Source organism: Ahaetulla prasina, chromosome 14, assembly GCF_028640845.1.
Source record: "Ahaetulla prasina isolate Xishuangbanna chromosome 14, ASM2864084v1, whole genome shotgun sequence".
Lineage (NCBI taxonomy): Eukaryota > Metazoa > Chordata > Lepidosauria > Squamata > Colubridae > Ahaetulla > Ahaetulla prasina.
The window spans coordinates 12,558,150-12,586,066 of record NC_080552.1 but is presented as its reverse complement, the minus strand read 5'-3'; the positions used below and the strand labels follow the sequence as shown (position 1 = coordinate 12,586,066).

At 46.3% G+C, this 27,917-nt stretch overlaps 1 protein-coding gene across 1 annotated transcript in view; it reads right to left on the bottom strand.

Moving 5' to 3' along the window:
- Window positions 1-3,107: 3,107 nt before the first annotated feature.
- PIGQ (phosphatidylinositol glycan anchor biosynthesis class Q) overlaps window positions 3,108-27,917 on the bottom strand; it is a 59,775-nt gene continuing 34,965 nt past the window's right edge. The window contains exons 8-11 of the mRNA XM_058157165.1: window positions 23,286-23,366; window positions 14,009-14,123; window positions 13,104-13,165; window positions 3,108-7,754 (exon numbers count right to left, since the gene is read on the bottom strand). Coding sequence (XP_058013148.1) covers window positions 7,602-7,754; window positions 13,104-13,165; window positions 14,009-14,123; window positions 23,286-23,366 — 411 coding nt within the window. The 3' untranslated portion in view covers window positions 3,108-7,601. The remainder of the gene's footprint in view (window positions 7,755-13,103; window positions 13,166-14,008; window positions 14,124-23,285; window positions 23,367-27,917) is intronic.

The following is a 27,917-nucleotide window of genomic DNA, read 5'->3' as shown; positions in this document are numbered from 1 at the left end:
TTCTTTCCCACACAGGAGAAAGTGGCAGCGTGGAAGCCTTCGGCCTAGTATGGCTTCCAAAGCTGACAACACGTTAAGAAGGAACAAGGGGGGGGGGGGAAAGCAGGCTAAAAAGGAAATACGGTGGTCTCAGGAGGATACACAATGGAGTCTTAATAGTGGGAACCCTTCTGTTCGATGAAGCTGTTGGTTGAGTGCGACAGGGTGGGAAAACACGGTTCAGAGAGGGGTTCAAAGCATGTTGCCGCATGAAGGAAAAACAAAAACAGGTCTCGGCTGCGGTGAGCTAATTTGCAGCACACAAAATAATCTCTGAAGCCCAACGAAGGAATGGCTGGCTCTAGATCTGGTCTAGATCGGGTGGGAACAGCAGGACTAGTTTCCCCCTCTTATTGTTAAGTGTCTCCTTGGGGCCACTTTCCTTGACAGACAACAGTTTGTTTAGTGACCGTTCGAAGTTACAACGGCACTGAAAAAAAGTGACTTACGACGACTGCGCTTCATACTTACAAACCACGGCAGCATCCCCGTGGCCACGGGATCAACGTTCAGGTGCTCGGCAACTGACTCGTATTTACGACGGTTGCAGTGTCCCGGGGTCATGTGACACCCCCCCTTTTTTTGCGAACTTCTAATAAGCGAAGTCAATGTGGAAAGTCAGATTCACTTAACAACCGTGCCACTAACTCACCCATTGCAGTGATTCACTTACCAACGGTGTCAAGAAAAGTTGTAAAACGGCCCAAAACTCACTTAACCAATGTCTCATTTAGCAACAGAAGCTTTGGGTTCAGTGGTGGCCGTAAGTCGAGGGCTACCTGTACTGGGGGAGTCTTCATGGATGGATTTGGGAGGGGCTGTCTTTGAGGCGCTCTGAGGTGGAGAGTTCCCGCAGGGCAGCGTCCCCCAACCTTTTAGGCACCAGGGACGGGTTCGGTGGAGAGAGTTTCCCCCACGGGCCGGAGGGAGGAGTGGTTTCACGTGCTGCCTGCATTGCACCGGGTGGGGAGGGGGCATCACTTGTTTGCGCGTCCCAGTTGCAGCCCAGTTAGGGATCCACAGACCGGGGCTTGGGGATACCCCTGTCTTATGGCCTTGCATTTGCCTGTGGTTGCCAGGTGCTGTGGCTAATGCTGATATAAACCATCAATCAGGGTGGACTCGCAGTTCAAAAGAGGCACACTTTTGAAGGTCAGCTGTACTGTGAAGTCAGAATAGAATAGAATAACAGAGTTGGAGGTCTTCTAGTCCAACCCACTGCTTAGGCAGGAAACCCTACACCACTTCACAGAAATGGTTATCCAATCATTTCTTAAAAACTTCCAGTGTTGGAGCATTGACAACATCTGGAGGCAAGTTGTTCCACTGATTAATTGTTCTAACTGTCAGGAAATTTCTCCTTAGTTCTAAGTTGCTTCTCTCCTTGATTAGTTTCCACCCATTGCTTCTTGTTCTACCCTCTGGTGCTTTGGAGAATAGTTTGACTCCCTCTTCTTTGTGGCAGCCCCTGAGATATTGGAAGGCTGCTATCATGTCTCCCCTAGTCCTTCTTTTCATTAAATTAGACATGCCCAGTTCCTGCAACCGTTCTTCATATGTTTTAGCCTCCAGTCCCCTAATCCTCTTGGTTGCTCTTCTCTGCACTCTTTCTAGAGTCTCCATATCTTTTTTACATCGTGGCGACCAAAACTGAACACAGTATTCCAAGTGTGGCCTTAGCAAGGCATTACAGTATAAAGTGGTCTTAAGACTTCACGTGATCTTGATTCTATCCCTCTGTTGATGCAGCCTAGAACAGTGTTGGCTTTTTTGGCAGCTGCTACACACGGCTGGCTCCTATTTAAATGGTTGTCCAATAGGAGTCCAAGATCCCTCTCGCAGTTACTGCTATTGAGCGAGGTGCCACCTATACTGTACCTGTGCATTTTGCTTTTCTTGCCACTTCCATTTTTTTACCATTGAATTTCATTTTGTTAGAAAGCACTCTTTGGCTTGTAAGGATGATACACAAAGGGTAGATAAACCGAAGTGGAAGTAAGACATAAGAGACGCAGGCACAGAATCTGAGGGAAAATTTTTACAAAATGTTTTATAGATGGCATTTAGATCCTAAGAAATTATTGTGTATGTACCCAGATATGCAAGCAAAATGTTGGAGATGTAATTGTGATGACGCTACATATTTTCACATTTGGTGGACTTGTAAGGATATAAAGGCCTTTTGGATAAAAATTTGGTGGATTTTACAAAATGTTTTGAAAAAGAGGATAAAGTTCCTGCCGCAATTTTTTCTGTTGGGAATTATTACGGACTGTACAGTAATTGAGACTAAATTGATTTTAAATCTAATAACAGCAGCAAGATTACTAATAGGACAATACTGGAAGAAAAAAGTACTAGTATATAGAGAATGGATGTGTTTTCAGCATGTTTTTTGTGCTGAAACCCGTCCCCTCGGCTTATACTCGGGTCTATACGGCTTATACTCGAGTTTGTTTTTTTTTTAAGCCCCTCGGCTTATACTCGAGTATATACGGCTTATACTCGAGTTTTTTTTTCTTTTCTTTTTTCACATTTTACCGGACGGCGCGGGGAAGCCCTGCCGGTGCAGTGGGAGGGCGGGGCGGGGGGGCCGCCAGCCTTCTCAGCCGAGGGAGGAGGTTTCCCCAACCGTAGGTGCCTCATTTCCACCCTCGACATACTGAGTCCCCAGTTTACCCCAGTTTTGGGGTAAAATTGGGGACCTTATCTCGGATCGCTTATATTCGGGGACAATACGGTACCTACAATAGAAGAATGGATATTGAAAGTTGCCAATTTGGCTGAGATGGCGAAGATATCAGCCTTTTTGAAAGACAATACGCAAGAAAGATACTTAAAGGAATGGGAAAAATGGATTGACTATATTCAAAGTAGATATCAGACTAAGAGTTATCAGACTGTTTTTGAATCATTATGATGTATTATTTTTGATTGTTTTCGGGGGAAGTTAGGAATTGATGATTGTAGGGGTATAATTAAGTTGGGACAAAAAATTTTTAGCATATGTTTAATTTTAACTATACCTTGTGCTCATTCCAGGAAGTCGGGGGGGGGGGGAGGGGGGTTGTGAAGGGATGGGGGAGGGGAGGTGGGGGAAAAGGGGAAAAAAAATTTTCTGTAAAACTTTTTGAATAAAACAACAACAACAACACATAAGAGCACTCAGAATTGGCCCACAACAACAAATACAGGTAGCCCTCAACCTACGACCATAATCAAAGCCCAAAATTTATGTTGCTAAGTGAGACATTTGCCGAGTGAGCTTTGCCCCATTTTACGACTTTTCTTACCACAGTTGTTAAGTGAATCGCGCCTTGCTCATTGACTTTGGTTGTCAGAAGATCGCAAAAGGGGATCACCTGACCCTGGGCGACATAGCAACTGTCATGAATATGAGTCGGTTGCCAAGCGTCCAAATTTTGATCAATGACCAGGGGAATGCTGCCACAGTAACAAGTCTGAAAAAATGGTCATTTTTTTCCAGTGATGTTGAAAATCAGCCACTAAATCAGCAGTTCTCAACCTGTGGGTCGCCACCCTGTTGGGGGTCGAATGACGATTTGCTAGGGGTCGCCTAAGACCATCGGAAATATGGGAAGTATACTTGCGAGTCAAAGAATCACCCTCTTTGATGGTTGACTCCACAAGCCAGCTGCAGGTTCTTCAAATCCCTAGCCAAATTCGGCTTCAGGCGCGATGAATTAAAAAAGAGAGAAATCTTTGCTCTGATGTCTCCCTCTCAAGCCAGCTGCAATCACTCCCAATTGCTAGCCTAATCTGGCTTCAGGCGCCATAAACTTAATAGGGGAGGAGTCTCCGCTTTAATGCCTCCGTCCTCAAGGCAATCGCAAGCAGTTCAGATCGCTAGCCAATATGGCTTTAGGTGCGATAAATTCAAAAAAACAGTTTGCCGCTTTTTTCCCTCTTCTGCGGCTGCTGAGGCATGCTGAGATCGCTGCCTAAAAAAAATAATTTTACAGTTGGGGTCGCCACATCATGGGGAATTGTATTAAAGGGGTCGCAGCACTATAAAGGTTGAGAACCACTGCACTAAATGAACAGTTGAGGACTACCTGTAAAGATCCAGGTCAGGTCAGTAATAGCCCTAAAAATAAAAGTAAAAATCAAAGAGAGAGAAAGGTATGTTGATGATGGCTTGGTCTTTAGCAATCATGAGTAACTTAAGTGCTTTCAGGAAGGGAGTGTGCTGCTACAATCCACATGGAATCAGCCCAATTACTTTCCACAGAGATTTTTCTAGAGTTTATTTCTAAAGCAGATGTTCTTAACTCAGGAGCCTCGTGCATGCTAGAACTATGAACCTGAGAATGCCTAGCCATTCTAACCACAGGGCATCAGATGCAGGTTTCTGACACTTAAGACTAGAAACCTTTTTTCCTCCATGCCCAGGTGCCCATTAGTGCAATGGTGTGATAAAGCTAATTATGATCGCCCCATTAAGCAAAGACACCAAATTCAGTCCCGTCCTCTCCCCCACCAGGAGAGGTTCAAAGGAAATGTGCATCTTATCTATGACATATAATTAACGGATGGGCTGGCTTAAAACCAGCTTTTAAATAAACACCCGATGCACAATTGGCTGTGAATTCTAGTCTTCAGTCAAGGAAAGTTTGAAGATGATAAATAGTTAAGAATCTTTTGGGAGTCTTACTCCTGGCCTGGACCACCGACATGGCTTTGACAAGTAGGGAAATCGTATTTTCCAACCTGAAGGTCATCCTTCTTTGCTTAGGTTCAAGAAACTTGGACGGCATTCAATTAGCCAAAATAAAGATAAAGGTTCCCTTCGAACATTTGTGCTAGTCATTCCCGACTCTAGGGGGCGGTGCTCACCTTCGTTTCAAAGCCGAAGAGCCGGCGCTGTCCGAAGAAGTCTCCATGGTCATGTGGCCGGCATGACTCAATGCCAAAGGCGCACGGAACTCTGTTCCCTTCCTACCAAAGGTGGTCCCTATTTTTCTACTTGCATTTTTTACCTGCTTTCGAACTGCTAGGTTGGCAGAAGCTGGGACAAGTAACGGGAGCTCACCCCATTATGCACACTAGGGATTTGAACTGCTGAACTGCCGACCTTTCGATCAACAAGCTCAGTGTCTTAGCCACTGTGTCCCTTATATCATCATATATTATTAAATTGCATCCAAAATAGTCCTTGCTTAAAAAAGAAAAAAGGACCTCATTCATCACTCTGGAGTCCCTTGGCACCCACAAGAGATCTAAGTCCAGCCCACCTTGAATTTCGTTGACTCTTATCTACTGCCAGTTTGCCTTGACTGTTAGTAGTTCAGATTCTTGTAGACAGCACAAGCTTGCAATAAACCTTGATATTCATTTGAGCTGCCCGGACACCTGATTTCCTGTGCTTGATCATTGTTCAGGGTGCCTTTTTTTTTTTTTTAATTTTCTTCACCTATGTTTTGCATTTTTGGGTTCTGACAATATTTATTACTGTGGTTTTTATATTTGCATTTCTCTGTTTTTAATTGTAGGCTGCCCAGGGCTGCCTTCAGAGGGAGGGGCGGCTGTATACATTTGATTAATATGGTAATAATTAATAAACACGGGGAGGGAGGGAAGGAAGGAAGGAAGGAAGGAAGGAAGGAAGGAAGGAAGGAAGGAAGGAAGGAAGAAAGATGGGAATAAGAGAAGGAAGGAGAAGGAAGGAAAGAAGATGGGAATGAGAGAAGGAAGGAAGGAAGGAAGGAAGGAAGGAAGGAGATGGGAACGAGAAAAGGAAGAAAGGAAGGAGAAGGAAGGAAAGAAGATGGGAATGAGAGAAGGAAGGAAGGAAGGAAGGAAGGAAGGAAGGAAGGAAGGAAGAAAGATTGGAATAAGAGAAGGAAGGAGAAGGAAGGAAAGAAGATGGGAATGAGAGAAGGAAGGAAGGATGGATGGATGGATGGATGGAAGGAAGGAAGGAAGGAAGGAAGGAAAGAAGGAAGGAGATGGGAACAAGGTAAAGCAGAAAGGAAGGAAGGAAGGAAAGAAGGGCTTCCTCACACAGGCTAAAGTGCTGATGCAACTTATCTTGTTTCTGGCCCTTCCTGCTGGTTATTGCAATAGAAAAATCCTCTACAGTACATAGAAGCATGTCAGACGCTGGATTTAGATTTCTCCAAGTTCTGCAAGAATTCAGAGCCCAGCTGAAAAGATTGGTCTCCATCGTCCAGGATCCTGCTAGCAATAATAGACAGGAGCTGCTTCCCCCTTCAGTTCTTCCCAATGAGGAATGCAATCAAAGATGGCTGGGAAGCACTGGGTATCTTACTGAAGATCCTAGAATTCCAGCACCCTCTGGAACAGTGTTTCTCAAACCTTGGCAAGTTTAAGACGGATGGACTTCAACTCCCAGAATTCCGCAACCAGCATGCTGTTTTGGGGACTTCCTAGACGTGTCTATAAGTAATAAGCAATCAAATGGAATACAGGACATAAGCAGGACACCAAAAACTTGAGAGTCTATTTCTGAACCCTGTAGCCATTCAGTCTTGAGGGCTGAAAGGACCCAAAGAACTGGTTATTTGTGACTTCCCCTAGAACAGGGGTCTCCAACTTGGCAACTTGAAGCCTGGCGGACTTCAACTCCCAGAATTCCCCAGCCAGCAAAGCTGGCTGGGAAATTCTGGGAGTTGAAGTCCGCCAGGCTTCAAATTGCTAAGGTTGGCGACCTCTGCCCTAGAATGGGGGGGGGGAGGGAGGGTTGGTGAATTGGCAGAGGGAGAAGGGGATGGTTCTGTGTGAGTGGCAGGAGGGCGCATGAAGGTGTGCAGCTCCTGCTCGCACAAGCGGAACTGCACACCCCTTGTGAGGCCCTGTTCCAAATGGGCCACAGCCTGATAGTGAGTCGTGGCCTAGTGGGTTGGTGACCCCTACCCGAGACCCTTGCCGCAAGCAGTTTCTGAGTCAGTGATTGCAAACACCCAAAGTTTTTTTCTCCCAAGCGTTGACGTCCAAGTCTTGCAGAGAGTGGGCCCCCCAAAATGCCAGTGTATTTTTTTTTCTGGCTGGGGAATTCTGGGCGTTGAAGTCCACCCGTCTTCAAGTCGCCGGGGTTGAGAAACGCGGCTCTAGATGTGCAGCTACACCTTTACAGAAGGAGCTGCAGAAAACGACATGTCAGAACAAGGCAGGTGGAGAAATGGTACTGTGCGCTGGATACCACGGGGCGGGGTGGGGTGGGGAGGCTCGGGTGTGTGTGTGTTTGTGTGTGTGTGTGTGTGTGTGCTTGCCTTGCAGAATCGCTGCAGGTCCCCATCCCCAAAGCCCTCAAAAGGCACAGCCGGCGAATTCCGTACCCCGATGTTTCCAGAGGAGCAATCCCAAAGGCAGGTTACATCGGACGACGTGATCAGAAAGGACAGCTGGCGGAGGCAGCCGAGCGAGGAATTCATCGACTCCGTAGGAACGTCTTGCTCTCAGGTTCTTGACGGTGGAAGTCAGAACCAAGTACGCTTTGTGGCAAGAGATGCTCCCAAACTCCGATAGGTTCTCCAAGGCGTCTTTGGAGTTCCTCCTGGTTGTTCCCCCCCCCCCCCATATCAGTCTTGCTTCTCCTCCTTGTGCTTCCAAGGGTAAATGAGCTCTCCAACAAACAACTTCCTGCACAGAGAAGCCCAGGAGTCCTTGGGGTAGCAGCTGTAGGTTGGGAGCCTATAGATCTGGACCACGCGGCCGTAAGGAAGAGGGTTGATCTGGCAGGTCGAGAAGATGATGGGGAAAAGACATTCAGAGTGAGTAAATCAGGAGCAGGCCAAACCGTGTCCAGGTAGTCCTCGACTTACAGCAGTCCACTTAGCGAATTGTTCACTGTTGGGCAACAGTCCAACTTCAGTGCCATTTGAAGTTACAAGGGCACCGAACAAAAGTGACTTGTGATCGTTTTTCACGCTTAATGACGGTTGCCGCATCCCCGTAGTCACACGATCAAAATTCAGACACTTGGGAATTGACTCGTATTTATGACGGTGGCCGTGTCCCAGGGTCATGCAATCCCCTATTGCTACTCTCTGGCCGGAAAAGTCAATGGGGAAGCTAGATTCACTGAACGACCGGGTCACCCACTTAATAACTGCAGGGATTCGCTTAAACAACCAAGGCAAGAAAGAGATCATACAACGGGGCAAAATTCACTGAACCGGTGTCTCATTTAGCAGCAGGAATTTCGGGTTGAACTGTGGCTGTAAGTCGAGGACTGCTGGTACAACAAAATCGCAATGCAGCTTTGTGTGCAGATCGCTCAAGAGATGAGGCTGCGGTTGTGTCTTTCCTATATAAAGAGGAATCTGTTTGGGGGAGAATCTGCTCCCAAGCCAGTATTTAAATGAAGACGTTTCTTAACCATTTGATGATTCATCTTTCCCACTCTTAGAAACAAGAAGCCCAAATGACGTCACAATACCAAACGCACAAATAAAAATAATAACCCAAGTAAATCTCGTATTATATCTCCAGAGGGAAGAAATTTAAAATTTGTTACTACCGGTTCTGTGGGCATGGCTTGGTGGTGGTGGGGTAATGTGACTAGGTGGGTGTGGCCAACTTTTTCTTTTTTTTCTTACTTTTAAAATGCTTTTAAAAGCCTCAGATGATCAGGCAACTCAGCTGGGATCGCCAGAGAAGGCTTTTAAAAGCTATAAAGGGTCCTGATGATCCCAGCTGAGTTGCCTGATCGCCAGAACCTTTGAAAAACATTTTTTCTACAACTCTTCAGCCGAAGAAGTTGTAAAAAAACGCTTTTAAAAGGCTCTTCTGACGATCCCAGCTGAGTTGCCTGACCGTCAGAGGCTTTTTTTTCTTTTAAAGGCAAAAAAAATGCTTTTAAAAGCCTCTGATGATCAGGCAACTCAGCTGGGATTGCCAGAGGAGCCTTTTAAAAGCATTTTTTCTATAACCTCTTCAGCCGAAGAGGTTGTAGAAAAAATGCTTTTAAAAGGCTCTGATGATCCCAGCTGAGCCACGTGATCATCAGAGGCTTTTTTTTTTACTTTTAAAGGCAAAAAAAAATGCTTTTAAAAGCCTCTGATGATCAGGCAACTCAGCTGATTGTTAGAGGAGTTTTAAAAGCATTTTTCTATAACCTCTTCAGCCAAGAGGTTGTAGAAAAATGCTTTTAAAAGGTCTGATGATCAGCTGAGTTGCCTGACCGTCAGAGGCTTTTTACTTTTAAAAGCATTTTTTTGGCCAAAAGAAAATATGCTTTAAAAAGAAAGAAACACAAAAACCTCTGATGACCGCGGGGCCCACCTGAGCATTGGGAGGGGGCAGGGATTATTGCTACCGGTTCTCCGAACCACACGCCACCATCGCTACCAGATTGGGCGATCCGTCTGAACCGGGAGCATTTCACCCCTGGAAGAAACTCTATGCGTATCAGAGATAAGAGCATGGTTTTTAATGGACGGGGAGTTTACTAAAACCAGCCTGAAGAATCTTCCTTTTTGAGGACGTGGCACACAGCAGGTTAATATTTCTACATAACCAAAATGTTTACTCCGTTTGTAGCTCTATCCCCCCCACCCCCCATACACAATATGGTATATTTTCTGGCCCCGATCCAGCAAACCACTTCCATATAAGCTTGGCTCAGCATTTAAGAGAATTGAACTGTACTCACATTGAACGCAGTCCAAAATTAAATGCGGCCAGACCTGTTTCTTCTTGCCCCTCCCAGCACCTGTAAACCTAATAATTTATCCGAGGAAGTGGCTTTCTACCGGCACTCTGGTCAAACGGCACGGAAATCTTTGGAAATGGCTTCCATTTCACAGAAGGCCACTGGATCCAATAAAATATCTCCTCTTTGTCTTTGAAAGAATGAAATGTTTGTCTGTGCGTAGCTTCTTCTTCTTTTTTTTAAAGACGTCAGGTTTGAAAGCCAATGCCTGGTTTTTTTGTATGTTTTATTTTCCGCTGATTTCAGATCAGAAAACATGGCGGGAATGTTTTTCGAGGAAATATCTGTTCAATTTGACAGGGCCACCTACCAGTGGTGAAATCTGAACCGGTTTACTACTGATTCGCTGCCTGCGTATGCGCTGTGCGCACCATGAACCAAAAGGAGGCATGGGGTACAGCACGCGTGTGTGTAATTAGCTGTGGCATGCAATCTTTTTTTAAAAAGATTTTAAGTAAAAAAGGCTCTGATTACGCAGCTCCGCTGTGATTGTCAGAGCCTGTTTTTAACCTTTAAAACTATTTTTACAACCTAATTGGGCTGAATAGGTTGTTAAAAATGCTTTTAAAAGGCTCTTCTGATTTATCAGCTGAGTTGCCTGACCGTCAGAGGCTTTTTTCTTTTAAAGGCAAAAAATGCTTTTAAAGCCTCTGATGATCAGGCAACTCAGCTGATTGTTAGAGGAGTTTTAAAAGCATTTTTCTATAACCTCTTCAGCCAAGAGGTTGTAGAAAAATGCTTTTAAAAGGTCTGATGATCCCAGCTGAGACGTGATCATCAGAGGTTTTTTTACTTTTAAAAGCATTTTTTTGGCCAAAGAAAAAATGCTTTTAAAAGTAAGAAAACCAAAAACCTCTGATGATCGCGTGGCTCAGCTGAGCATTGGGAGGGGGCAGGGATTATTGCTACCGGTTCTCCGAACCACACGCCACCATCGCTACCAGATTGGGCGATCCGGTCTGAACCGGGAGCATTTCACCCCTGGAAGAAACTCTATGCGTATCAGAGATAAGAGCATGGTTTTTAATGGACGGGGAGTTTACTAAAACCAGCCTGAAGAATCTTCCTTTTTGAGGACGTGGCACACAGCAGGTTAATATTTCTACATAACCAAAATGTTTACTCCGTTTGTAGCTCTATCCCCCCCACCCCCCATACACAATATGGTATATTTTCTGGCCCCGATCCAGCAAACCACTTCCATATAAGCTTGGCTCAGCATTTAAGAGAATTGAACTGTACTCACATTGAACGCAGTCCAAAATTAAATGCGGCCAGACCTGTTTCTTCTTGCCCCTCCCAGCACCTGTAAACCTAATAATTTATCCGAGGAAGTGGCTTTCTACCGGCACTCTGGTCAAACGGCACGGAAATCTTTGGAAATGGCTTCCATTTCACAGAAGGCCACTGGATCCAATAAAATATCTCCTCTTTGTCTTTGAAAGAATGAAATGTTTGTCTGTGCGTAGCTTCTTCTTCTTTTTTTTAAAGACGTCAGGTTTGAAAGCCAATGCCTGGTTTTTTTGTATGTTTTATTTTCCGGCTGATTTCAGATCAGAAAACATGGCGGGAATGTTTTTCGAGGAAATATCTGTTCAATTTGACAGGGCCACCTACCAGTGGTGAAATCTGAACCGGTTTACTACTGATTCGCTGCCTGCGTATGCGCTGTGCGCACCATGAACCAAAAGGAGGCATGGGGTACAGCACGCGTGTGTGTAATTAGCTGTGGCATGCAATCTTTTTTTTTTAAAAAAGCATTTTAAGTAAAAAAAAAGGCTCTGACGATTACGCAGCTCCGCTGTGATTGTCAGAGCCTGTTTTTTTAACCTTTTAAAACTATTTTTTTACAACCTAATTGGGCTGAATAGGTTGTTAAAAAAATGCTTTTAAAAGTAAAAAAAAAAAAGGCTCTGACAATCGTGCGGCTCAGCTGAGATCATCAGAGCCTTTTTTGAAACTTTTAAAAACATTTTTTACAACCTATCCCTACCATTCGGGTGGGAAAAGCGAGCAAGCTGGAAAGAAGCGGCAAATGGGCAAGGGGGCGACTGGGTGGGCACGGGGGGGGGGGGTGTGTGGCAGGGATTTTTGCTACCGGTTCTACAAACCACCCACCACCATCACTACCGGATCAGTTGATCCGGTCTGAACCGGGAGCATTTCACACCTGCCACCTACCGTGTGGACATCTTTGTTAATAGGATGCCCTCCGTGTAGAACAGGTAAGAGGAGAAATATCTGTATTGGCTTTAGTAACATGCGCCAATTAATTAAATGTTTGATTCAACATTATACCATGTATTGATACAATGTCTTGAGATTAAGGCAGTGCTTCTCATCCTTGGCAAATTTAAGTAATGGGGTGGACTTCAGCTCCCAGAATTCTCCACAATTGCTGGCGCTTTGCTTCCACCTAATGGTCAGGCAAATTCTTACAATCCCAATTGTGATAGCTCTACTCCAGGGGTCAGCAACCTGTGGCTCTGGAGCCGCATGTGGCTCTTTCACCCCTCTGCTTCTCACTCAAAATATGCATCACAACTGCCAATGTGTGACACTGTTTCCGAAGAAAACAGAACGTTTAATTCAACTACATATGCTAGTTTTGTGGCCACTCAAGAAATAGTCAGGCACGGGAAGGGTTTTGTGGCTCCCGGTGTTTTCTTTTCTGTGGAAAACGGGTCCAAATGGCTCTTTGAGTGTTTGAGGTTGCAGACCCCTGGGCTACTCAGTGGAAATAACACAACAGTAGCATTTAAGACATATATACCGCTTCACGATGCTTTACAGCCCTAAGTGGTTTAAGAGTCAGCCTATGGCCCCCCCAACCATCTGGGTCCTCATTTTACCGGCCTCGGAAGGATGGAAGGCTGAGTCAACATTGAGCCAGTCAGAATCAAACTGCTGGCAGTCGGCAGAGTTAGTCTGCAAATGCTGCACTTTAACCACTGCACCACCAGGGCTCATATTACTAGGATCGTGGTGGTGAACCTATGGCACGCGTGCCAGAGGTGGCACGCAGAGCCCTCTCTGTGGGCACGCGTGCCGTCACCAGCTGGTCTTCTGTTTTTTGGGGCTCTGGCACGTGCAAAGATCAGCTGGCCGGCGCATATGCATGCACCGAAAACCAGAAGACCAGCTGGCCGGTGCGCGCATGCATATCGGCTGGCTGGTCTCCGAGTTTCCGGGGCTCCTGCGTGTTCCGGTTTGGGCACTTGGTGCCGAAAAGCTTCGCCATCACTGTACTGGAGTATTAGTAATAGTAAATGAAGCATGAGTATATGCCGACGGTAGGACAGAGTTGCAAGGCATTCTGAATATGAGACATTCCCCAAAGAAACCAAGAAAAAGGACGAGGATTTACCTGCATCAGAAGTCGAAGAGGGATTCCAGTTTCCTGTTCCAGAACTCTGAATTTGACACCAGCTGGAAATACACAAAAAATAAAAGCAGGTGTAGGAAGGAAAAAGGCTTCACTGACTAACCACCGCAATGAGCTGGAGGAATTTTGCAAAGGGCCAAATCTGGTTTTTAAAAACAGAGAATAACATGGAGGTTAAAATCCCACTTTCCTGCAGGAAGTTTAAATGCAACCAGGTTTGTTCATAGGAGTTTATGTTCCAAATGTTGGTTATGTGCTACCTTATCGTTGGTGAAACTCAACTTATAGGTAGCCCAATTACGACTACAATGGACTCTCAAATTTCCATGGCCAACTGTGGCAAGAAAGGTCGTAATTTTTTTTTTTTGTTTACATTTATACCCCGCCCTTCTCCGAAGACTCAGGGCGGCTTACAGTGTATAAGGCAATAGTCTCATTCTATTTGTATATTTTTACAAAGTCAACTTATTGCCCCCCCCAACAATCTGGGTCCTCATTTTACCTACCTTATAAAGGATGGAAGGCTGAGTCAACCTTGGGCCGGGCTCGAACCTGCAGTAATTGCAGGCTACTGTGTTCTTAATAACAGGCTTTTACCAGCGTGAGCTAAACCGGCCCAGTAATTGGGGGCAAAACACAACTGTCTTGCTTAGTAACAGACATATTGGGCTCAATTGTGGCTGTAACTCGAGGACTACCTGTAGTGAGTTGGAATTTACAGGACTTGACCTGTCAGCCGGTAGCAAGTTAATTCTCTGTCCAATTTAGTATGTATCTCTCCTTGTGCCACACTGATTCCTGATTTTAAGCATGTACGGCCAACATAAACGGGACTCCGGGCAAAATGTTCAACCCCACAATTTACAATATGGATTTATAGAGCTTACAGGCAAGTCTGTAGCCTCGGCAGAGTCGAAGGACGATGGCATAAAGGGGCAGAGAGTTGATGAGGTCCACCAGCAGATGGATTAGGCCTTGCACAAGGACCACCAGGAGACGAAGCTAAGGAGGAAAGATTTGTTTCTGTTAAATCTTGGTGTTAACATTCACTGGCCAACCCCTGGCAAGTTCTACAGTCAGGCAACAGTATAAAAATTTCCATCTTAACTGAGTCCCTGTTTGGCTTGGTGGCAGCAGTGCCTCAGATAGAAAGTCCCTACAGAGAGTGGTGAGGACAGCGGAGATTACAGGAAACTCACTTCCCTTTATTCAGGATACTGCTCATAAGCACTATGTGCTTAGAGCTCAAAGCATTGTTAGAGACCGCACACACCCACTTCACAGCCTGTTTCTGTTGCTCCCCTCTGGGAGGAGGTTTCAAAGTATTTCTAGAAGGACTTTCAGGTTCTGTAACTGCTTTGTTCCCTATGCCATCCCTCTGGTAAACTCATAAGATTAGTTTTTCCTTGCCATGCACATGTATATATCCAAAATAGACTGTTTTGTTTCTCTGTGTCATATAATATATGTGGGTATATACATAATTATGTATGTATGTATGTATGTATGTATGTTATGTGTTTGTTTGTTTATCTTGTCATGTTCATGTAGTGTGAAATTGGAGGTGGTGACCTTTTAAGAGCTGTATGCAGCTAAATTTCATTTTTAATGTATGCCAATTTGTGTACATTCAAAGTGACGAACTTTTCTATTCTGTTCTATTCTATTCTTCTATTCAACTGTTCTGTGCTTCTTCTTCCATGTCTAGATCAAACTTTCATAAAGCCACCTTTTTGGCTTTGCTGTTGGCCAAAAATAAGTCATTATTGGTACGTGTTTCTGGTAGTAGCCAACATAGTAACAGACGAGCCAGCCTCTGCGTCTCTCCCCATTCACACAGCGTGTTGCTATCTACTAAGAGCCGCCCCTTGAGCATTAAGATTAAGATTAAGAGAGTTGGAAGGGACCTTGTAGGTCATTTAGTCCAACCCCTCGTCCAGCAGACCCTACACCATTTCTGACAGATGGCAGTCCAGTCTCTTCTTGAAAGCTTCCAGGGATGAAGCTCCCACAACTTCCGAAGGCAACTTCTGTTCCATGGGTTGATGGCTCCCATTGTCAGAAAAATATTCCTTATTTCCAGGTTGAATCTCTCCTTGATCAGCTTCCATCCATTGCTCCTTGTCTGGCCTTCAGTACATTGGAAAATAGCTTGAGCCCCTCCTCTCTGTGGCAGCCCCTCAAATACTGTATTGGAAGATTGCTATCACATCACTCCTGGTCCTTCTCTTCACTAGACTAGCTATGCTCAGTTCCTGCAACCTTAGCATATTGGTGTAAATGTATCAGATATATACCGAGTATAAGCCGAGTTTTCAGCACGCTTTTGTGCTGAAAACGCCCCTCGCTTATACTCGAGTATATACGGCTTATACCGAGTTTTTTTTCTTCTTTTTTTCACATTATACCGGATGGCGCAAACTTGGCGGGCTTTTGCATTAGCGCGGGGAAGCCCTGCCGGTGCAGTGAGAGGGCGGGGCGGGGGAGCCGCCAGCCTTCTCGGCTGAGGGAGGGAGGGTTTCCCCGACCGGTAGCTGCCTCATTTCCCACCCTCGGCTTATACTCGAGTCCCCAGTTTACCCCAGTTTTTTGGGGTAAAATTGGGGACCTCGGCTTATACTCGGATCGGCTTATATTCGAGTATATACGGTAATGTAAAACGTAAATGTAAATCCAAGCATATTGGTTTTACATTTAGGCACTCCAACCCTCAACCTATTCAGGGTCCTCAAAGTAGTATAAGGGAGATCAGATCCCTCAGCCGTACTTCTGTACTGCCGATCTATGTCTTGACCTATCAGCCAGAGTTTTCTCTCGCACACTTAAATTTTGCCTCCTGTCATCCAAAATGATGCTGCTTGGGAAAAGCTGAGTGAGTTAGGGATTGGAATCTGTTTGCAGCCAAACATCGCCTCAACACTACTGAGCATACTAGATTTGAAAGAAGGGGATGTCTAATAAGATTGTGCAACAATTTGGAAAAACCGGAAAAGGTCCTTTTGCGGGCACACGATGGACATAAAGCACTGGTCTGCAAGTCCTTAAATCAAATCCATTTTTCCGGGGGGGGGGGCACAGGCCACTCACACAAGCCTCGAAAAAGAGGCCATTTTTGAAAGGAGAAGCAGACCCATGGCAAAAGAAGCATCATCTTGGCTTTGAATTCAAGGCTTGCCCGCCTCTGTCAATCATCTGAACTGGCTACTTAATTCTCTTGACGTTTTCTCCGGCGTTTTAACAGTCCTTCCAACTTTTTGCACTGCTTTAAATGCAAACCCTCTCAAATCGTGGATTAATTCCACGAAAGGGAGACTCACCAAAGTAAAAACCAAGTAATACAACGCAGTTGTGGGCAGCAGAAACAGCAAGATGGTAAACAGCAAAGTACCAATGAATAGCTGGAGAAGAAAAGACAAGTAAAATGATCAGAGATGATCAGTAAACAGTAATTTTAGAACGGTGGTAATAGAAAGCTGTCCCCATCTGAGTACTTAAAAACCAGGGGTGAAATCCAGCAGGTTCTGACAGGTTCTGGAGAACCAGTAGCGGAAATTTTGAGCAGTTCTGAGAAGCAGCAAATATCACCTTTTGGCTGGCCCCAGGAGTATGGAGGAATGGGATTTTGCAATATCCTTCCCCAGGAGTGGGAGGAATGGGATTTTGCAGTATCCTTCCCCAGGAGTGGGAGGAATGGGATTTTGCAGTATCCTTCCCCAGGAGTGGGAGGAATGGGATTTTGCAGTATCCTTCCCCAGGAGTGGGAGGAATGGGATTTTGCAGTATCCTTCCCCAGGAGTGGGAGGAATGGGATTTTGCAGTATCCTTCCCCAGGAGTGGGAGGAATGGGATTTTGCAGTATCCTTCCCCAGGAGTGGGAGGAATGGGATTTTGCAGTATCCTTCCCCAGGAGTGGGAGGAATGGGATTTTGCAGTATCCTTCCCCAGGAGTGGGAGGAATGGGATTTTGCAATATCCTTCCCCAGGAGTGGGAGGAATGGGATTTTGCAGTATCCTTCCCCAGGAGTGGGAGGAATGGGATTTTGCAGTATCCTTCCCCAGGAGTGGGAGGAATGGGATTTTGCAGTATCCTTCCCCAGGAGTGGGAGGAATGGGATTTTGCAGTATCCTTCCCCAGGAGTGGGAGGAATGGGATTTTGCAGTATCCTTCCCCAGGAGTGGGAGGAATGGGATTTTGCAGTATCCTTCCCCAGGAGTGGGAGGAATGGGATTTTGCAGTATCCTTCCCCAGGAGTGGGAGGAATGGGATTTTGCAATATCCTTCCCCAGGAGTGGGAGGAATGGGATTTTGCAGTATCCTTCCCCAGGAGTGGGAGGAATGGGATTTTGCAGTATCCTTCCCCAGGAGTGGGAGGAATGGGATTTTGCAGTATCCTTCCCCAGGAGTGGGAGGAATGGGATTTTGCAATATCCTTCCCCAGGAGTGGGAGGAATGGGATTTTGCAGTATCCTTCCCCAGGAGTGGGAGGAATGGGATTTTGCAATATCCTTCCCCAGGAGTGGGAGGAATGGGATTTTGCAGTATCCTTCCCCAGGAGTGGGAGGAATGGGATTTTGCAGTATCCTTCCCCAGGAGTGGGAGGAATGGGATTTTGCAGTATCCTTCCCCAGGAGTGGGAGGAATGGGATTTTGCAGTATCCTTCCCCAGGAGTGGGAGGAATGGGATTTTGCAATATCCTTCCCCAGGAGTGGGAGGAATGGGATTGCTATCACATCACTCCTGGTCCTTCTCTTCACTAGACTAGCTATGCTCAGTTCCTGCAACCTTAGCATATTGGTGTAAATGTATCAGATATATACCGAGTATAAGCCGAGTTTTCAGCACGCTTTTGTGCTGAAAACGCCCCTCGCTTATACTCGAGTATATACGGCTTATACCGAGTTTTTTTTTTTCTTTTTTTCACATTATACCGGATGGCGCAAACTTGGCGGGCTTTTGCATTAGCGCGGGGAAGCCCTGCCGGTGCAGTGAGAGGGCGGGGCGGGGGAGCCGCCAGCCTTCTCGGCTGAGGGAGGGAGGGTTTCCCCGACCGGTAGCTGCCTCATTTCCCACCCTCGGCTTATACTCGAGTCCCCAGTTTACCCCAGTTTTTTGGGGTAAAATTGGGGACCTCGGCTTATACTCGGATCGGCTTATATTCGAGTATATACGGTAAATGTAAAACGTAAATGTAAATCCAAGCATATTGGTTTTACATTTAGGCACTCCAACCCTCAACCTATTCAGGGTCCTCAAAGTAGTATAAGGGAGATCAGATCCCTCAGCCGTACTTCTGTACTGCCGATCTATGTCTTGACCTATCAGCCAGAGTTTTCTCTCGCACACTTAAATTTTGCCTCCTGTCATCCAAAATGATGCTGCTTGGGAAAAGCTGAGTGAGTTAGGGATTGGAATCTGTTTGCAGCCAAACATCGCCTCAACACTACTGAGCATACTAGATTTGAAAGAAGGGGATGTCTAATAAGATTGTGCAACAATTTGGAAAAACCGGAAAAGGTCCTTTTGCGGGCACACGATGGACATAAAGCACTGGTCTGCAAGTCCTTAAATCAAATCCATTTTTCCGGGGGGGGGGGGCACAGGCCACTCACACAAGCCTCGAAAAAGAGGCCATTTTTGAAAGGAGAAGCAGACCCATGGCAAAAGAAGCATCATCTTGGCTTTGAATTCAAGGCTTGCCCGCCTCTGTCAATCATCTGAACTGGCTACTTAATTCTCTTGACGTTTTCTCCGGCGTTTTAACAGTCCTTCCAACTTTTTGCACTGCTTTAAATGCAAACCCTCTCAAATCGTGGATTAATTCCACGAAAGGGAGACTCACCAAAGTAAAAACCAAGTAATACAACGCAGTTGTGGGCAGCAGAAACAGCAAGATGGTAAACAGCAAAGTACCAATGAATAGCTGGAGAAGAAAAGACAAGTAAAATGATCAGAGATGATCAGTAAACAGTAATTTTAGAACGGTGGTAATAGAAAGCTGTCCCCATCTGAGTACTTAAAAACCAGGGGTGAAATCCAGCAGGTTCTGACAGGTTCTGGAGAACCAGTAGCGGAAATTTTGAGCAGTTCTGAGAAGCAGCAAATATCACCTTTGGCTGGCCCCAGGAGTATGGAGGGAATGGGGATTTTGCAATATCCTTCCCCAGGATTGGGAGGAATGGGATTTTGCAGTATCCTTCCCGTGCCACACCATTCATTTCCCGTCTCATTTTGCGACTTTCGGACAAGCAGAGTCAACGGAGAACCCAGATTCACTTAACAACTATGCTACTAATTTAACAACCAGCGCAATTCAGTTAACAAACATGGTAAGAAAAGTCAGAAAATGGGGACAAGTTCACTTAATGAATTTTTTACTTAACAGCATAAATTTTGGGCTCAGTTGTGCTCGTAGGTTGAGGACTACCTGTATCTATGGGATCGCTAGGAATGGAAAATGATTCGATGACACATATTCAATCAATCAATCAGATAGGAACTAATTGATCAGGAAAAAGATGCCCCTTGTTTTGGTGATTTTAAATGGGTAAGTATTAAATTATGAATATCCATGAAGGCTATATACCGTGATGGCGAACCTTTGGCACGCGTAGCCATATCAGTGGGCACACGATGGACATAAAGCACTGGTCTGCAAGTCCTTAAATCAAATCCATTTTTCCGGGGGGGGGGGCACAGGCCACTCACACAAGCCTCGAAAAAGAGGCCATTTTTTAAAGGAGGAGCAGACCCATGGCAAAAGAAGCATCATCTTGGCTTTGGATTCCAGGCTTGGCCGCCTCTGTCAATCATCTGAACTGGCTAGTTAATTCTCTTGACGCTTTCTCCGGCGTTTTAACAGTCCTTCCAACTTTTTGCACTGCTTTAAATGCAAACCTCTCAAATCGTGGATTAATTCCACGAAGGAGACTCACCAAAGTAAAACCAAGTAATACAACGAGTTGTGGGCAGCAGAAACAGCAAGATGGTAAACAGCAAAGTACCAATGAATAGCTGGAGAAGAAAAGACAAGTAAAATGACCAGAGATGATCAGTAAACAGTAATTTTAGAACGGTGGTAATAGAAAGCTGTCCCCATCTGAGTACTTAAAAACCAGGGGTGAAATCCAGCAGGTTCTGACAGGTTCTGGAGAACCAGTAGCGAAATTTTGAGCAGTTCTGAGAAGCAGCAAATATCACCTTTGGCTGGCCCCAGGAGTATGGAGGAATGGGATTTTGCAATATGCTTCCCCAGGAGTGGGAGGAATGGGATTTTGCAATATGCTTCCCCAGGATTGGGAGGAATGGGATTTTACAATATCCTTCCCCAGGATTGGGAGGAATGGGATTTTGCAATATGCTTCCCCAGGATTGGGAGGAATGGGATTTTGCAGTATCCTTCCCCAGGATTGGGAGGAATGGAGATTTTACAATATCCTTCCCCCAGGATTGGGGAGGGAATGGGGATTTTGCAGTATCCTTCCCGTGCCACACCATTCATTTCCCGTCTCATTTTGCGACTTTCGGACAAGCAGAGTCAACGGAGAACCCAGATTCACTTAACAACTATGCTACTAATTTAACAACCAGCGCAATTCAGTTAACAAACATGGTAAGAAAAGTCAGAAAATGGGGACCTCGGCTTATACTCGGATCGGCTTATATTCGAGTATATACGGCTTATACTGAGTCCCCAGTTTACCCCAGTTTTTGGGGTAAAATTGGGACCTCGGCTTAAAAGCATTTTTTCTATAACCTCTTCAGCCGAAGAGGTTGTAGAAAAAATGCTTTTAAAAGGCTCTGATGATCCCAGCTGAGCCACGTGATCATCAGAGGCTTTTTTTTTTACTTTTAAAAGCATTTTTTTGGCCAAAGAAAAAATGCTTTTAAAAGTAAGAAAACCAAAAACCTCTGATGATCGCGTGGCTCAGCTGAGCATTGGGAGGGGGCAGGGATTATTGCTACCGGTTCTCCGAACCACACGCCACCATCGCTACCAGATTGGGCGATCCGGTCTGAACCGGGAGCATTTCACCCCTGGAAGAAACTCTATGCGTATCAGAGATAAGAGCATGGTTTTTAATGGACGGGGAGTTTACTAAAACCAGCCTGAAGAATCTTCCTTTTTGAGGACGTGGCACACAGCAGGTTAATATTTCTACATAACCAAAATGTTTACTCCGTTTGTAGCTCTATCCCCCCCACCCCCCATACACAATATGGTATATTTTCTGGCCCCGATCCAGCAAACCACTTCCATATAAGCTTGGCTCAGCATTTAAGAGAATTGAACTGTACTCACATTGAACGCAGTCCAAAATTAAATGCGGCCAGACCTGTTTCTTCTTGCCCCTCCCAGCACCTGTAAACCTAATAATTTATCCGAGGAAGTGGCTTTCTACCGGCACTCTGGTCAAACGGCACGGAAATCTTTGGAAATGGCTTCCATTTCACAGAAGGCCACTGGATCCAATAAAATATCTCCTCTTTGTCTTTGAAAGAATGAAATGTTTGTCTGTGCGTAGCTTCTTCTTCCATGTCTAGATCAAACTTTCATAAAGCCACCTTTTTGGCTTTGCTGTTGGCCAAAAATAAGTCATTATTGGTACGTGTTTCTGGTAGTAGCCAACATAGTAACAGACGAGCCAGCCTCTGCGTCTCTCCCCATTCACACAGCGTGTTGCTATCTACTAAGAGCCGCCCCTTGAGCATTAAGATTAAGATTAAGAGAGTTGGAAGGGACCTTGTAGGTCATTTAGTCCAACCCCTCGTCCAGCAGACCCTACACCATTTCTGACAGATGGCAGTCCAGTCTCTTCTTGAAAGCTTCCAGGGATGAAGCTCCCACAACTTCCGAAGGCAACTTCTGTTCCATGGGTTGATGGCTCCCATTGTCAGAAAAATATTCCTTATTTCCAGGTTGAATCTCTCCTTGATCAGCTTCCATCCATTGCTCCTTGTCTGGCCTTCAGTACATTGGAAAATAGCTTGAGCCCCTCCTCTCTGTGGCAGCCCCTCAAATACTGTATTGGAAGATTGCTATCACATCACTCCTGGTCCTTCTCTTCACTAGACTAGCTATGCTCAGTTCCTGCAACCTTAGCATATTGGTGTAAATGTAAAGTACCGTATATACTCGAGTATAAGCCGAGTTTTTCAGCACGTTTTTTGTGCTGAAAAACGTCCCCTCGGCTTATACTCGAGTATATACGGCTTATACTCGAGTTTTTTTTTCTTCTTTTTTTCACATTATACCGGATGGCGCAAACTTGGCGGGCTTTTGCATTAGCGCGGGGAAGCCCTGCCGGTGCAGTGAGAGGGCGGGGCGGGGGAGCCGCCAGCCTTCTCGGCTGAGGGAGGGAGGGTTTCCCCGACCGGTAGCTGCCTCATTTCCCACCCTCGGCTTATACTCGAGTCCCCAGTTTACCCCAGTTTTTTGGGGTAAAATTGGGGACCTCGGCTTATACTCGGATCGGCTTATATTCGAGTATATACGGTAAATGTAAAACGTAAATGTAAATCCAAGCATATTGGTTTTACATTTAGGCACTCCAACCCTCAACCTATTCAGGGTCCTCAAAGTAGTATAAGGGAGATCAGATCCCTCAGCCGTACTTCTGTACTGCCGATCTATGTCTTGACCTATCAGCCAGAGTTTTCTCTCGCACACTTAAATTTTGCCTCCTGTCATCCAAAATGATGCTGCTTGGGAAAAGCTGAGTGAGTTAGGGATTGGAATCTGTTTGCAGCCAAACATCGCCTCAACACTACTGAGCATACTAGATTTGAAAGAAGGGGATGTCTAATAAGATTGTGCAACAATTTGGAAAAACCGGAAAAGGTCCTTTTGCGGGCACACGATGGACATAAAGCACTGGTCAGCAAGTCCTTAAATCAAATCCATTTTTCCGGGGGGGGGGGCACAGGCCACTCACACAAGCCTCGAAAAAGAGGCCATTTTTGAAAGGAGAAGCAGACCCATGGCAAAAGAAGCATCATCTTGGCTTTGAATTCAAGGCTTGCCCGCCTCTGTCAATCATCTGAACTGGCTACTTAATTCTCTTGACGTTTTCTCCGGCGTTTTAACAGTCCTTCCAACTTTTTGCACTGCTTTAAATGCAAACCCTCTCAAATCGTGGATTAATTCCACGAAAGGGAGACTCACCAAAGTAAAAACCAAGTAATACAACGCAGTTGTGGGCAGCAGAAACAGCAAGATGGTAAACAGCAAAGTACCAATGAATAGCTGGAGAAGAAAAGACAAGTAAAATGATCAGAGATGATCAGTAAACAGTAATTTTAGAACGGTGGTAATAGAAAGCTGTCCCCATCTGAGTACTTAAAAACCAGGGGTGAAATCCAGCAGGTTCTGACAGGTTCTGGAGAACCAGTAGCGGAAATTTTGAGCAGTTCTGAGAAGCAGCAAATATCACCTTTGGCTGGCCCCAGGAGTATGGAGGGAATGGGGATTTTGCAGTATCCTTCCCCCAGGAGTGGGGAGGGAATGGGGATTTTGCAATATCCTTCCCCCAGGAGTGGGGAGGGAATGGGGATTTTGCAATATGCTTCCCCCAGGAGTGGGGAGGGAATGGGGATTTTACAATATCCTTCCCCCAGGATTGGGGAGGGAATGGGGATTTTGCAGTATCCTTCCCGTGCCACACCATTCATTTCCCGTCTCATTTTGCGACTTTCGGACAAGCAGAGTCAACGGAGAACCCAGATTCACTTAACAACTATGCTACTAATTTAACAACCAGCGCAATTCAGTTAACAAACATGGTAAGAAAAGTCAGAAAATGGGGACAAGTTCACTTAATGAATTTTTTACTTAACAGCATAAATTTTGGGCTCAGTTGTGCTCGTAGGTTGAGGACTACCTGTATCTATGGGATCGCTAGGAATGGAAAATGATTCGATGACACATATTCAATCAATCAATCAATCAATCAATCAATCAATCAGATAGGAACTAATTGATCAGGAAAAAAAGATGCCCCTTGTTTTGGTGATTTTAAATGGGTAAGTATTAAATTATGAATATCCATGAAGGCTATATACCGTGATGGCGAACCTTTGGCACGCGTAGCCATATCAGTGGGCACACGAGCTCAGCTCTGGAGTGCATCTGTGTGCCGGCCAGTTGATTTTAGGGCCTTCTGGACCCACCAGAAGTAGGGAAACAGGCTCTTTCCTGCCTCTGGAGGGCCTGGGTTGTGGTGGTGAAGGCCCGACAGTTGTCAGCTGCCTTCGGAGTCGGACATCAGTGAGGCAGAAGAACAGCTGGAGCCTGTTCCCAGTGTGCGCATGTTGTCGTGTCCCACTCCTCCGCTGACGGCCAGGTCAGGGAAATCCGAATCAGGCTTGCCTCTGCAGCTCTGCCCAAAGTAATAGCAAAGTCCTCAGAGCAGGCAGGAGACCAGGAAGTGACTTCAGCAAGATAAGTTCGACTTTGCCTGACTCAGAGACTGCCAGAAAGCAGATCCTTTATATAGGCCATGGGGTGTGGCTCCATGACTCAGCACTCATTAAGGCCTGCCCCTCCCTTCCTTCTGTTGCCTCCGCCTATCCAATCTTCTGATGCGAGGGTCACTCCAATCAGCAGCTGTGGGAAGTAAACTTTCCTCAGGCTCACATGCTGTGGAGGAGGGGGAGGGGTCTAGCTGCTCCGTTTGCCTCGGCATGGAGCCAGGGCTGGGGCCGGGAGGTGCTCCTTCTTCTGCAGTTTGTCTGGGCATGGAGCCAGGACTGGGGCCGGGAGGCATACATTCCTCCGTGTTCGGGAGCAGATAAGCAGACCCCGGCTGCGGTGAGAGCGGGCAAGACACAACACATGTGCAGAGCTGCCAGGAGAAGGGAACAGCTAAGGAACAAGGGTCGACTCAGGAGTAAAGCCACAGTTGGATGGTGAATGGCCCCTCCCATAGGGAATAAAGAGCAGCAAAAGGGGAGGGGAGTTTGCAGGAGACAATTAGTTTGCTTAATTGGTTCGTGACTCTCTGAGACTCCTTGCCAAGTTTTGAAGATATCGGCCTGGCAGCTCCCCAAGCCAGATAAGGTCTGTGACTTGTAAATTCTCCCTTGAAAGACTTTGCTGGATGTGAATGAGAAAGAATTCACAGTAACTTAATAAAAAGGGGTTTTTGTCGGGACAAGGAGTCTGCTTCATGCTCTTGGGAAGCCTAGGTCAGAACACCCTACTGCTGATCAGGCAGTTGCCTTGACGCCTTAACACGGGGTGGAAAAAAAGCAAAGACTTTGTCGCAAATAAATTCCATCCTCCCCACCATCCTCTTGGAAACGTGTGGGCCCAAGTCCCTTCCAAAAAGCCCATGAAATGAAGGGGGGGGCTTTTAATAGAAACACAAATCAGCAGGTAACTATGGCAACGCTGTTGGCTATGGCTGTAATTATTTGGTGTCTTTGATTCAAATCGCTTCCTTCCCTACCGCCAACCCATTATCACACCCGGGCTGTGACTTACGTGGCACAGGGCACCTGCGGCAACGGATCTCTTAAGATTAAGCCCCCTTCTGCTATAATTGTCTGAAAATGGGCCAGGGGAGAACGGTGACGTTCAGGGCTCGGTAATAAACAGGCTACATCGGCGGAAAGAGTGGGCCTGAATTGGCGCATTCGGCAATTGGATTTTAACCGGCTCAAGGTTGACGCAGCCTTCCATCTTTCCAAGGTCAGTAAAATGAGGACACTAGATTGTCAAGGGAAAGAGGCTGATTCTGTAAACTGCTTAGAGAGGGCTGGAAAGCACCGTGATGTACGTACCGTACTTTTCGGAGTATAAGACGCATTTCCCCCCCCCTAAAAGAGGGTGGAAATGTTGGTGCGTCTTATACACCGAATATAGCCATTTTTAGCTCCTGAAACCCCCATGTGTTGTGTTTTTGCCCTCCCCCGCCTCCAGGAGCACTCTGCAGGCCTCCCAAACCCTCTGTGGGCCCCATTTTTGTGAAAAAAAGCTCAGTTTTTGCAAAAAATGGGCCCAGTTTTGACCTCTCTAAACCTCCCATGCATTGCATTTTTGCCCTCCCCAGCCCCCAGGAGCACTCTGCAGGCCTCTCAAACCTTCTATGCATCCCGTTTTTCACAAAAACAGGACGTGCAGAGGGTGTGGGAGGCCTGCAGAGTGGTCCTGGGGGCTGGGGAGGGCAAAAACTTTTCTTTTCTTGTTTACCTCTTCAAAATCTTGGGGCGTCTTATACTCCGGTGCATCTTATAGTCCAAAAAATACGGTATATAAGTCTATAAGGTATATAAGTCTAAGTGCTATTGCTATTCCTGACATTCACAATGCCTAAGATATTTGATGGTTCCCTATGACGCACGGAGATCATACAGGTAGACCTCAACTTACGATCACAATGGAGCCCCGAATTTCTGTTGCTAAGTGAGGCATCCATTAACTGAGTTTTGCTCCATCGTACAACTTTTCTTGCCAAAGTTTTTGAAGCGAACCGCTGCAGTTGTAAAATTAGTAACACGGTTGTTACGTGTATCTGGCTTCCCCCTTGAGTTTGCGGGTCGGAAGGTCGCGAAAGGGGATCGCGTGACCTCCCCCAGGAGACTGCAAATGTCATGAATGTGAACCAGTTGCCAAGGGTCTGAACTTGGATCACGTGAACATGGGGATGCTGCAACAATCATAAGCGTGAAAAACGCTCATAAGTCACTTTTGAGAAATCACTAAATGAACTTCTTATAAGTCAAGGGCTACTTGTATAGAGATTGTAATTGTGGCTATTCCCCCCATCCCCACTCCGGATACATCTACAGATTCTCAGTTGCTGGGAATAAAACCAAATGAAACCCTTTCCCCAATGTTGTTGTGGCCCGCCAGCAGAGCTGGTAGCAAATTTGAACAGTGAGAAGGCTGGGAAGGAACATGGACCAGTCCTGGAGTCTGGGGAAGGCTCGGATGAGGGCTCTGTGTCGGAGGCAGAGAGTGGGCCAGGGCCGGTTATCAGCTGCTTTTGGAGTCAGACGTCAGTGAGGCAGACAAACACCTGGAGCCTGTTCCCAGTGTGTGTCGTGTCACACTCCTCCGCTGACGGCCGGGTCAGGGAAATCCGAATCAGGCGTGCCTCTGCAGCTCTGCCAAAGTCCTAGCAAAGTTCTCACGGCAGGCAGGAGACCAGGATGTGACTTCAGCAAGATAAGGTAGACTTTGCCTGACTCAGAGAATGCCAGAAAGCAGATCCTTTATATAGGCCATGGGGTGTGGCTCCATGACTCAGCACTTATCCAGGCCTGCCCCTCCCTTCCTTCTGTTGCCGCCGCCTATCAATTCTCCTGAAGCGAGGGTCACTCCAGTCTGCAGCTGTTGGTAACTGACCTTCCTCAGGCTCACATGCTGTGGGGGAGGGGGAGGGGTCTAGTTACTCCGTTTGCCTGGGCATGGAGCCAGGGCTGGGGGCTGGAGGCACTTCTTCTTCCTCGGCCTGTCTGGGCATGGAGCCAGGGCTGGGGCCGGGAGGCATGCTAGGACATTCCTCAGCGTTCGGAAGCAGATAAGACGGGCCCGGCTGCGGGGAAAGCGGACGAGGCACAACAGTGTGCGCATGCGCAGAGTTGCCAGACGAAGGGAACAGCTAAAGAACAAGGGTTAACTTGGGAGTAAGGCCACCGGTGGATAATGAATGGCCCCTCCCAGAGGGAATAAAAGAGGAGCGAAAGGGGAGGGGAGTTTCCAGGAGACAATTAATTCGCCTAACTGGTTTGTGACTCTCTGAGACTCCTAGCCAAATTTTGAAGATATCGGCCTGGCAGCTCTCCAAGCCAG